The sequence below is a fragment of the Danio rerio genome, chromosome 19, assembly GCF_052040795.2.
Source record: "Danio rerio strain M-AB ecotype USA chromosome 19, GRCz13ab, whole genome shotgun sequence".
Taxonomy (NCBI): Eukaryota; Metazoa; Chordata; class Actinopteri; order Cypriniformes; family Danionidae; genus Danio; species Danio rerio.
In genome coordinates, this window is record NC_141039.2 from 13,262,808 (window position 1) to 13,275,339 (window position 12,532).

General features: G+C 36.8%; 1 protein-coding gene across 1 annotated transcript in view; it reads right to left on the reverse strand.

The window, feature by feature from the left end:
* Nucleotides 1–931: 931 nt before the first annotated feature.
* The window catches only part of ywhaz (tyrosine 3-monooxygenase/tryptophan 5-monooxygenase activation protein, zeta polypeptide), a 29,430-nt gene continuing 17,829 nt past the window's right edge, over nt 932–12,532 (reverse strand). Inside the window, exons 4-6 of the mRNA NM_212757.2 lie at nt 8,210–8,373; nt 7,998–8,093; nt 932–1,925 (exon numbers count right to left, since the gene is read on the reverse strand). Coding sequence (NP_997922.2) covers nt 1,866–1,925; nt 7,998–8,093; nt 8,210–8,373 — 320 coding nt within the window. The 3' untranslated portion in view covers nt 932–1,865. The remainder of the gene's footprint in view (nt 1,926–7,997; nt 8,094–8,209; nt 8,374–12,532) is intronic.

Below are 12,532 nucleotides of genomic sequence, written 5' to 3' on the forward strand. Positions count from 1 at the left end.
AATACTGTTTTGCTTTATGACAGCTTTGCCAGTGGGAGTGGTTGAGCTCAAGTACAGCAAAAGAGAAGCGTCTTAATAGGGCATGTGAGAATAGAGAGCATTTAAATTAAAGGGATTTTATTGGTTATGACGAGATGAGATGAGAAATTGTATGAGCTGATAAAAATAAAACTATTGATCCATTTGGGCGGAAGTGACAAATTAAAAGCTTTACGTGTTGATATCAGTTTTATATCTTTAAAATGTGAATTTCGTCACTGTTTTGGGGCACACTAGCTTAGAGATATTATAAAAATGAGTAATACTGTTGGTGCCAATAGCCTAGTGGAACTGTGAGATAACAAAGTCCTCACAGCGACCTGAGTTTGATTCCCGGCTCAAGGTCCTTTGTCAATTCTTCTCCTTCCAATGCTTTCCTGTCTGAAATCTCTACTGCCCTATCATAACAATAGGCAAAAAAAACAAAAAAAAAACCACACTAAAAAATAATAATACTGACGCTAACATCTAAAAAAAACTTTACATTTCATGGGACCTTTAAATTTGCTATTTATTCTGCCTACCGTATTTTGCTTTTCAAAAATGGTTTGAAAACACAACTTAATAATGATGACTTTTCTTTTATAGGAATATATATATATATATATATATATATATATATATATATATATATATATATATATATATATATATATATATATATATATATATATATATATATATATATATATATATATATATATATATATTTTTTTTTTTTTATTTATTTATTTTTTTTTAACTTAAAAGTCCTTTTTATTATTTACACTACAAAAAAACCCATTTCTCCAGCATCTCCATTAGGACAAACCTAATCTGATAATTGAAAGCCAGGATCTTTTTGGCACAGCAAAGTAAAAAAAAACACCACAAACAGAACGCAACACGAAAAGAGGAGCAGATCATGTGGTTTGTTTTATCTGTTTTAATTCCACTAACATGAAATCCAGATCCCTCCGCCCACCCTTCATAACAAATAACAATAATGCTGAGTGTTTCTGTATGAAAATCCAAAGACAGGCAGCCCAATCAGCCAACTCCAGTCACCCTGATTAACTAAAGCCACATGCAGTTTAGCCAAGTATCAAAAGGAGTAAACAAAACAAACTAAAAACGAGATTTCGCAAGTAGTAGTAGTAGTAGTACAAATAAAACGAAACCAAAAATCCTAATAGAAAACAGTATTAATCAGAGAAGCACATTAAAAGCATTACTTACTGCTTCGGTAACAAGACTCTTATATCAAAGTTACAGTATAAGCCATGTGTCAAGTCTTTTTTTTTTGTTTTGTTTTTTTTATCTTAGGTCTGTGTTTGACAGAGAGATTGTATGCGATATTCACCAATGAGAAAACGCACTTGACAGCTGAAGTAGAATGTCTTGCACAAGCCCAATGTGTCACAAGTACTCGTTCATACTGACTTTTGGTTTGTTTTCCATGATTCTTTAGGAAAATGAAGAATTCAGTCTAAGCCACAAGAAACCCATCACTAAATGCTCCCCTAGCGAACTCGGAAAAGGATGCAAACTCTCGCTCTCGCTCTCACATACGCACCGACTGTTGGCTTCATGGAGACACGCATCAGCACATGCATGAACACACATCATCTCCAATCCACAGTTAACACATTTGAAAGACAAACTGCGGGTTTGCCCCCCCCCCCCCCCAAACAAACACACGTACACAAACACGGTCTTTCCTTCGCACTCTCAAATCCAAACACACACACACAAATGACGGGCTGGTGAGTATGAAGCTGGAACTGTAAAAGCGTCAGCGTTGTCTCTCGCTGTGCTGACTGAAAAGCTTCTTTGTGGAGTTGGCTTTAGTTCTGCCGGCCCTCCTCTGTCTCATCACCGTCTGCCTGATTGTCAGAGGTCCACAGCTGAGAGAGAGAGAGAAAAGAGAAAAAAATTCACAGGATACATGTTAAAGGCAATTATTTTTAATGGATTGTTGCAGTCTTACAGTTATTTTTCAAATCAAACTTAAGTAGGTCTGTTCTCGAACCCTTCTCTGATGCTGCGTTCACACCACATGCAGATAAAGTGTCAAGAGGAAGTGATTTACATGTTAAGTCAATGCAAAGATGGAAACAGACATCCCACAGTGTGATACGCATGGATGAGGTGGCGTGATTCACCCAAATAAAGCAGCATGAGTTGATCGTTTTGCACGTTTGATGCGCAAATCGCTTGAGTTGGAAAATCTGAACTTCAGTGGACATTAGCACTATGTTAAGGCTGATTTATACTTCTGCGTCAAGCGCACACGAATGCTCCAGTGCAGCCTTTATGCGGTTGCATAGCCAAACTGAATTGTGACTTCAGTGGCGTTGCTCACTACAGAAGTTGGGGATTTGTCAAGCTCCAACAGAAGCGTCAGCCAATCAGATTGCTTTATGCAATTAACCCAGCCTAGGTAGTAGCCGATTGCGGACTAATTTCATTGGCTATGACTTAAGACACTTGCCACAACGTGTATTGCAAGCTCTGTGATTGGTTGGCTTGAGAGCGCTGAAAAATGTAGGCGGAATCGAAAGCCATACAAACCCGTTGTGTTTACAAGTGTCGAGTCCCGTGAAAGAGCTCCAGGGGTCCGTTCTTTGTACCTCGCTTAAATGATCTAAGATTATTTGGCAGATCCTGGATATTTTGATCTTGATAACTGATCTCTCACTAATTTGGTTCTTCCAATAAGTTCGCGAATCAGATTAGAATGTCTGGATAAACTTTTCTGAGATCGCTGCGTGTGTGGAGAAGGACTAATCTATCGATCCTCGAAATCATGATCAGCAATGCAACGATTGGCTGACGGCACAGCAGCGTAATGACATCATCTGATTAATATTCAATTATCCATGTGAGCAAAATTACATCAAATTAGCAGTAAACGGTTTGTTAAATATGACACGCTATAACTCTCCACATTTGTTGTGAGCTGCAGGCTTTACACTTTCATGTGTCAAGAGTATTCATCATGTATTTCAATGCAAATCAGTGTATTTAGTTCTACATTTAGAAAAGATTTTCTTTATTATAGTAGCCGTTTTTTAAAATGCTGTATGGAATAACTGGATGTTTACAAAAGTATTTTGATATTGGTAAAGGCATCTGCAACTGCATCAAAATCAAATCTGGCATCAAATCACTGGCATATTAACTGTCAAAACATGTTTATGACTGCATAAATGTATTATTGCTTTTTTTTTTTAAAGTTACATATTCTGCATTTCTATTAAAATACACAAATTGTACTAAAGCGATTTAAAAAGTTCATATCAATAAGTTTTTTCTTTGCACCACCAGGTGGCAGTCTTTGTACTTTAATTTCGAGGGTGCAGATTGCATAAGTTTTATTAATAAATATAACTTTGTTTTATTAATAAATATAACTTTGTTTTATTAATAAATATAACTTTGTTTTATTAATAAATATAACTTTGTTTTATTAATAACTATAACTTTATATATATATAATATATAATTACTACTGTAAGAAAATATCAGAATTCGGTACATACTTTCTCTATTATCTTTGCTTGAACTGACCTGATCTAATCCTGTTTATATGAATTGAACCTGCTCCCGATCAGGTTTGACCTAGCAGAACTGTTGCTATGACAACAACTCTCGGATCAGCTTTGAAGAACGAAACGATCCTGGATCGTGTCAAATCGTCAATATCCAAATCCAGCTAATGGAGTAATCCACGTATAAAGAACGGACCCCAGGTGGGAAGTTTTGTTTTGTTTGTACCTTATGACTAAAGTTGATGCACGTCCACCGATTTCACTCTCAAAATGAGTGAGTTATAGCCTCTTGTAAATTAAGATAGTGTTCAGAAAAACAAAACACCAGCAAGGGAACTCGACACAGAGAAACCTCACTGCCAGCTAGCGCTCTGGAAGCGCAATTGCAGAGCATCACAAACAGCGCACAGAAGTAGAAATGCCCAGCAACGCACAAAGTATGCATCATGGGTCACGGCAATCATTCGACGTAGAAGTATAAACCAGGCTTTAACCAATCAGGAGCTTTCTCTTGCAGGGGTGTGATTATGATAGAGTTCCTGTTGTTGGTGTCCAGGGGAGAAATCCTTTTGCTGACACCGGACAACAGCTCATTAAACAGAGCTTGGCTCTGTCGGAAGCACTGCTGAAAGCTTCCATCATCCAGGTATAGTTTCTGGAGGAGTTGATGAACTCACAGAGTTGAGTGCACATCTGAAAGGATCTAGTGGACTTGGTGAGTCCAATGCGACTAGTGAATTTGATGCACGAATGCAACAAGTAAACTTAAAATGTTCACACGTTTATTTAAGCAAGATTTATTCCCATGGTCCACGTCTGGTGTAAAAACAGCGTGACATGCCTCTCTTATAAAAAAAAAAGTACATGCTGCTGCGATACAGAACACAAGATCTGTGATTCACCAGCTTGGTAGCAGTAAAGAGTGTAAGTGCGGGGTCAAGTACCATAGGAGTGGAGCAAGGCTGGTGGCATCATTGTTTAACAGCTTCTGATAGATCCTTTTGTGTGTGTTTATAATTAAAGTTGTTTGTCAGTTCCCACCTCCTATCTCCCTAAATCAGTGCGAATTTGAATTACTTTTAGAGTAGCATCGCTCAACAAACTGGAAGATGGTAACCAAAGTCCTTTTAAGGAAAGTCATTTCACTCGGCTCCCATCTTATGCTGCATTCACACCAGACGCGGAACGCGCGGATAAATCGTGTAAATAGCCACGTGAACGTTTGAGTTTAATCGCTACATTCGCGGATCAAATTCACTTCAGAACAGACGCGGATTTGCGTGATGGGCAGGGCTTCTGTCTGCCCTGTGACTCTAGCTTCATAGCTAAATGGCTAACATGGATTTTATTGATAAAATAACTGTTTATGTGCTTTATGAAGACTGAAAAACAGCTTCGATACATTTAGGGCCGTGTCTGAGTCCACTAGATCATTTCAGAGGTGTATCCAGCTCTGTGAGCTCATAAACTCCTCCAGAAACTGAACCTGGATGATGGAGGCTTTCAGCGGTGCTTCTGTCTGAGCCCAGCCCAGTTTGATGAACTTTTGTGGGTGTTGGCTGGAGGATTTCCCCCGGGACACCAACAACCGGTGTACGTCACAATCACACCCCCCACAAGAGCAAGCTACTGATTGGTTAACGTAAAAGTTAAAGTTCATTAAAGTTCATAATTTAAAGTTCATACTTTCGAACTCAAGCAATTCGCGCGAAACGCGTGTAAAACGGCAATCCCGCCAGGCCTTTCGCGCAATTCGCGCTGCGCCATTTACGCGTATCGTGCCGCAGGATGTCTAGTTGCGCGTTTGCATTGACTTAACATGTAAATCATTCGCGCTTGATGCGCGTTCCGCGTCTAGTGTGAACGCAGCATCAAAAACGTCCCTTGGGCAGTATGCTCAGGCATTCTCTTTGAATGGGGAAACATCAAATTCTAAAAAATGCTTGCCAAGCATATGATAAAACTTCATATTAGAAATTGACAATAAAATTAAGCAACTGTCACTTTAGTTTATCTTCTAAACATTCGAATCATACAAAATCTGCAGAAACTCATGCCTTGTCCATGCCTTCACCTGGAGAATCATCAGTCTATAGTAATCGATGATTGGTTCCTGTACTAGAAGGCGGGGCTTCATATTGACTGTTAATGTGCGTTCACACCAAAAGCGGCAAACGCATCAAAGTAGCCAGAAGTCATTCCTTTTCAATGGAAGCTGGTGGCGATAAGCGCCGAGGAGCAGTGTGGCATCCTTACCAGTGTGAGCTTTGAGGAGAGTTAAAATCAAGTCAACTCTATGGTAATAAGCTATGACGCAGTTTGGTGGCAAGCAATCGGAATGTAAAAGTCCACCACTTCAGAGGAGTCAGTGAACTTTTGACCACAGTTGTTCTCAATGGTTTGATTATTGCGGTTGCCGGATTTCCAATGATTACCAATGTTTTTCTTGCAGGGACAAATTAAAAAGCAGGAATCTCCTGTGACAATACAAAACAACATTGCTGCTTCAGAAAATTTCAAACTTATGGACCCATATTGGGTAAGTAGAGCAAAGCCAAACCACACGCAACTTAATCTTTCATAGGTAAATTCTTTTAATTGAAAAATGTCTGAAACGTTTACGCTAGAAAGCATGTTTTATGCGGGATTGTAACCAATTTGCTGCAACAGCTACTTAAAATACGAGATCACTCCAACCATTTCCACATGGATTCCAACTCAATCTTCCAACCAATTCCACATGGATTTCCAAAATTTGATCTTGTCCGAACAACCTTATCACTCATAACCATGACAATTAAAGTTGAGTTGGATGTAAAATATGAGCAGCTCACACATGTGCTCGGAATAGTTCTTACACTACTCAATGTGTCCACAGAACGTCAGTGTTGATTTGGGTTGCTGTTGGTTTTATAGTCAGGAAATGGATGGATAGAACAGCACTACTGAAGACAGCTAAGAAAACCCATATATTTGATGAGTACAGACAGATTAATTAATCATGACTTAAAAAAATGCAGATACAGCAAGTTTTGGCCCGACTGACTTTGACTTTAAAAGTATGGTGTCAGGCGTATGACTATTTTGTCAAGATGTAATATTCATAGCAAAGTGTTCTGTGTACTCTGTTTCAAATGATCTCATGCATTTTTAATGCATCACATGTTGATGTTCATACTGACTTATTATTAAAAAAACACAATTGGGTATATGCTGATGTTCATACTGCCCTATTATAAATAAATACACACACAAGGTGTTGAAATGTCTGGTATAAAAAAGATCTCAAGTGAGGTCAAGACATGCAGTAGAGGGGGGGGGGGGGGGGGTCTTTGAAATTTGGAGTTGAATTGTCACCAACTGTTATTTAGTGTCAAGTTATTGTAGTTGGATTACGAGGCTTTGGCTAATATGGATTTGTAAATAAAATTTGTATTTACTTATTTTTATGAGTATGTATGCTTTAAACTTAATATACTGTTCAAATTTAAGATTTATTTTTAAAAATAGAACCTGTTATTTAATTAAATCCAACATTGTTTGAGTGTCCTTTTTTAGTACCAATTCAGGTACCAAGTTCAGAGTTTTATATCTTGTTTGCTGAAAACTAAAATGTAACTTAATGGATTGGAAATACAGCTGATCACTGACAGCTGATCATTTAAAATGACAATCAGGCCAAAGTAAGTCTATTTAGAGGTTATTTAATTCTAGAGTTTGAATATGCATGTACAAGCACACTTGTCAGGAAACTATGCTCTGCGCACAAACACCTTCAAACTACGATTTGTCTGTGGTGATTATGCAATACTAGTTGTGTCCTTGGGGCTCTGCCTTCTTTCACAGAGATCTTCTCCAGTTCATTTCCTTTGCTCAGCTCTTACTCTTAAGCATGCTGGAAATCTACTTTACAGTAAAAACGTGGACATAACTCTAAATGAAGCTTTCTAGTTTACTCTAGCACTGCTTTTCACGATTATTACTTGCTTGTTTTAAAGTAAACTACTGCCAAAAAAACTACATATAAATAAATGCCAATATAAACTAATTTGACACGATATGACTTGACTAGAGCTCTGAATTGTAGAGCTTGTGCAAACATATCCACACTTATCAGATGCTTGAATAATGAATGACCAATGCCTGATTAAAACCTGCCATGTTCTTACTGCTGTTATTATTTTTGGGTGCGTTTTTTTATTATTAAGAGTGGTGTTGCAAGAATCTAAGATATTCACCATCAGCATATCTCTGACCAGCTATTTCAAATGTCTTTTTACCATTAAAAAAACACTAAAATACACAAGAACCGAGTATATCAGGCACTCAACCAAAATCATTCATCAATGTGTTTTAGAAAAGTAAAATCTGCAATCCCACATCATATTAGATCTGGGTTAAAAGAAACTAAAAACAAGAACTCACTGTCAGATTGTCTCTTAGTAGCTGCATGATGAGTGTGCTGTCTTTATACGAATCTTCAGTTAACTGGTCCAGCTCAGAAATGGCATCATCAAATGCCTACATAGAAAAATGCACATAAATAAAAGTAAACATTAAGTATTACATTTCGCCAAAACAAATCATACGAGAGATTTTTATGTGTACTGCATATACGTATGAGTACACGTTCTTACCTTCTTGGCCAGATCACAGGCCTGCTCTGGAGAGTTCAGGATCTCATAGTAAAAGACTGAGAAATTGAGAGCCAGGCCCAGGCGGATGGGATGAGTGGGCTGCATGTTGTCTTTGCTGATGTCAAAGGCGGCCTGGTAACCTTCCTGAGACTTCTGGATGATATCTGTATATAAAATACAGAACATTATTTAGGCAACAAGCATTGAAGAGTTTTACAGAGAACAGATTAAGACCAACAAAATACACCTCCATCTGGAAGTAGTCCTCGTTTAACGTGTTCTACATTCGGCAAGGATCGATCATAATGAACAAAACCAAGTTAGGACATTGCTAATTTTTTTTAAAGATTTCCAATTAATTTTGTTCCTTTTGATATTCTATTTAAAAAAACTTCCTGCAAGAAATGTCATGGGGTTTTCACTAAAATACTTAGCAGCACAACTGATTTTGATGTTTGTTTTAAAAATAGTTTTTTAAGCAGCAAATCTGAATATATTAAAGTGCTTAATGAAGGTTCACATGACGCTGTAGACTAGAAAATCCCACTTTCAGATCAAAGGTATAAATGATATCTTTACATATCTTAAATGATATATAAATCCATGATTTCAATATTATTTCAAAATGTAACTGTTTTAGGTAAAATAACCATGGTGAACAAAACGGACACCAAACTTTTGATTGATGATGCATATAGAATCAGTGTTGGGGAAAATTACTTTAACTCAACGTAATGCATTAATTTTTATTCTCTCTTTTTTTTTATAGAGAAGCTCTGCAATTAACAATGCACAGTATAACCTACACCTTGCCTTACTTTAAAACACATCAAATATATTATTTTATTTTTTTATTGAGATTAACAAGACAATACATCATAGTATACAATACAATAGAGGAAAAATTACAGAGTGTCTTATTTTCCTTATTTTCCCACTATCCCCTTAAAATAAAACAAGTTCAAATGTATGAATTATAAACAAACATATCCTCTAAACAAAATAATAATAAATAAAATACAAGAATTAAAAGAAATTGTTAAACAGTATAATAATAGAGCAAGTTTACGATACAAGCAAAATAAATAAATAAAATAAATAAATAAATAAATAAATAAAATTATAATAACAATTCAAAAAAATAGTAATTAAAAGTTTACATTAAGGAGTCAATATTTTCTCTTTTCAATTAATTACTGTTTATTAGATTTGATATCAACTAAACAAGGTAAGCCTTTGATATAATCTAAAACAGGGTTCCAGGTCTTGTAAAAAGATTTGAGAGATCCTGCAAGTAAACATCTTAATTTTTCAAGTTTTATGTAACTAAAAATTTCTCGGATCCACATGTCATGTGATGGAGGAATCACCTGTTTCCATTTGATAAGAATGGCTCGTCTAGCTAGAAGAGTAGAAAAGGCAATAACTTGGCGAGATGCAACAGTCAGGTCAAAAACACATCAAATATAATAATTTAGGATAATGTTATCCTCTGACCACAGAGCTTTACATGCAGCATATAGAAATTAATGACTTTAAAGCAACGTGCTTGCTACTTTTGTACTTTTTGTCTTATTAGTGAAGTAAAATCACTGTCCACTGAGATGAACACCATTTCCATTGATACGATCATAATAGTCAGATAACGTCCATCACAGAAATCTAAGGCTCTGCCATCTTGTTTTCTGTCCATTCCTGCTATTTCTCAATAGCTACGTTTCCATCCACCTAACTTTAGTGCATTTTGAATACTGCACATAAAAAAACGGTTGATGGAACGACAAGATGAGCATAAATAAACATAAAAAAAATATGTGCCTAACTAAGTAGAATAAACATTTTATTTGATAAGATGCTCAAGAACTACAATGGAAACATTTTTACTGAACAAATTCCAGTATGCACATTAAAAAAGGTCATGTGATTTTGTTATAAGAGATCATGTGATGATCATGTGTGTAAATGGACTAACCAGCCAGCTAACCACACTGTAAAACATCTGAAATGTTGTTTTGGTCATTCTAAAACACCTTAACCATTTTAGTATTATTAATAGAGTTATTATATTATTAATGACCTCCAGAATCAAGAGCAGCTGTGCTCCGCGTCTCATGCCTTAAAACATCACGGCACGTTTACTGTGTCAGGATTGCCTTCTGAGGCGCAAGTTATTTATTATATGAAGAAAAAATTGACGCAGCTTCTCTTATTGCAGCAAATCCCGTTTTTACTGTTGATATTTGGTGCCAGTTAATTAGAAAGTGACGCTTTTTTTTCGCTTAGACTCATTGGACATCTTATGCAATATTCCAGTTTTGCGCATAAGGTTAATTCGGATTTTTGGATGGAAACAGCTATTGAGTGCGTTATTCAACAGGACTTTGTTATTTTAATTCAGCAATTAATTGAGCCTATTAAAGCCAATTAATTAAACTAAAATGTAACTCGTATTACAATTTTAAAAAGTAACTCAAATATTAACAACTTGTTAAAATAATGCGATACTGTACTCGTTACTTAGAAAATTAATATGTAATGTAATGTGTATTTATATAGTGCATTTATCGTGTAAGGCTATACATCTAAAGCGTTTCACAACGCGGGGTGTCTCTTTACACCACGACCAGTGTACAGCATCTACTTGGATGATGTGACGGCAGCAAGGGGACAACGATGTCAGTGCATTCACCAGACACCAGCTACTGGTGGAGGGGACAGACAGTGATAGAGCCAGTTCGGTGCATAGGGATGATTAGGAGGCCATGATTCGTAAGGGACTATGGTGGCAATTTGGCCAGGTTACACCCCTACTCTTTGCAAGAAGTGCCATGGTATTTTTTAATGACCACAGAGAGGTAGAACCATGGTGTCATCTGAAAGACAACGCTCAATGATAGTAGTGTCTACTTCACTATACTGGGGCATTAGGGCTTACACAGAGCGCAGGCTGAGCACCCCCTGCTGGCATCACTAACACCCCTTCCAACAGCAACCAAGTTTTCCCATGTGGTCTCCCATCCAGGCACTGACTAGGCTCAGCCCTGCTTAGTTTCAGTAACAGGTCTTGAGCTGCAGGGTGATATGGATGTGACTGCATCACCCTTATTATTACGTAACTCACATTACTTGCAATGTGCTACTCCCAACACTGTACAGAATATTTACAACAAAGTAATATTGCTACATAAAAGTAAACGGAGAAATCGCACACTTTGATTTGATTTTATTTGAATTTATTTTATTTTATTTATTCATTTTTTAACAGAAATTTTATACTAAAATATCATCAACAAAAATACATTTCAAAATGGTCGAAAACGGAGCGGGATGAAGCACAAGCTTTTTATTTTCCCACCCCATTACTATACACAGCATTCGTCTATTACTATAACTTATTTCTTCTTTTACTTATCTCTTCTTTTTACATAAGATATTTCATCCTTTTGCCTTTGACACATATGTTTAGATTCCATTTTTGCATTATTTTATTTATTTTTGCCTAATAAAAAAAAATTTAATGAATGCTTCAACATCCACAACAAAGATTCATTTTTATGAATCTACTTTCAGCAATCAAAGCACAAACTCAGCATTTTAATTTTTCAAAATTAAAAGAATGATTTTATGACCACTACCATGCTTAAAAGTTATTAATACATTTGGGTTTTATAATAATTAATGATAATAAAAATTTACCTTTGTTTTACCCCCATAGATTCAGGCTGAATCCATGCCAAATTACATTGTGTAAAGGGAAACATGTGAGCATTTTATTTTTCTCCTCAAACAGCTAAAAATAAGACAATTCTATTCTCCTCCGCACACTGAGAAGCTCTTAATAAGTCAATATCTTTGTGTATGAAGGGCTAGCGGCTGCCTGTATTGATCCACGCTTGGAGAGAAATTCATAAATATTTGAAAAAGACGGACAGATCTGTAACGAGGGTTTCACACTTTGTGCCTGATGAGCAATAGTAATTGTTCACTTGAAGAGCTCGAGGACACAGTGGACAAACGGTGCATATATTAAACGCACCCGCAGGAGCTCTGCCTACTGCCGACACCCAGCTGGACAACACGCATAAGCCAGATGCTGTTGCCATGGCGATGATCACGCAGCCCATCACACTGACAGTAGTAGGTCAGCGACTGCTTCGGCTCAAACAGACCAGTGATATTCTTTCCTCTCTTGCAAGAATCGAGAAAAAACCTGCAGCTTAAGTGTAATACTGCATAAACACTGACTGATCTAGGATCTGCTGTAGAGCCCCGGTCCTGTCGTTCCCACAGATGGCAGCTCCAGTCAGATCATTCGCTCCTGTG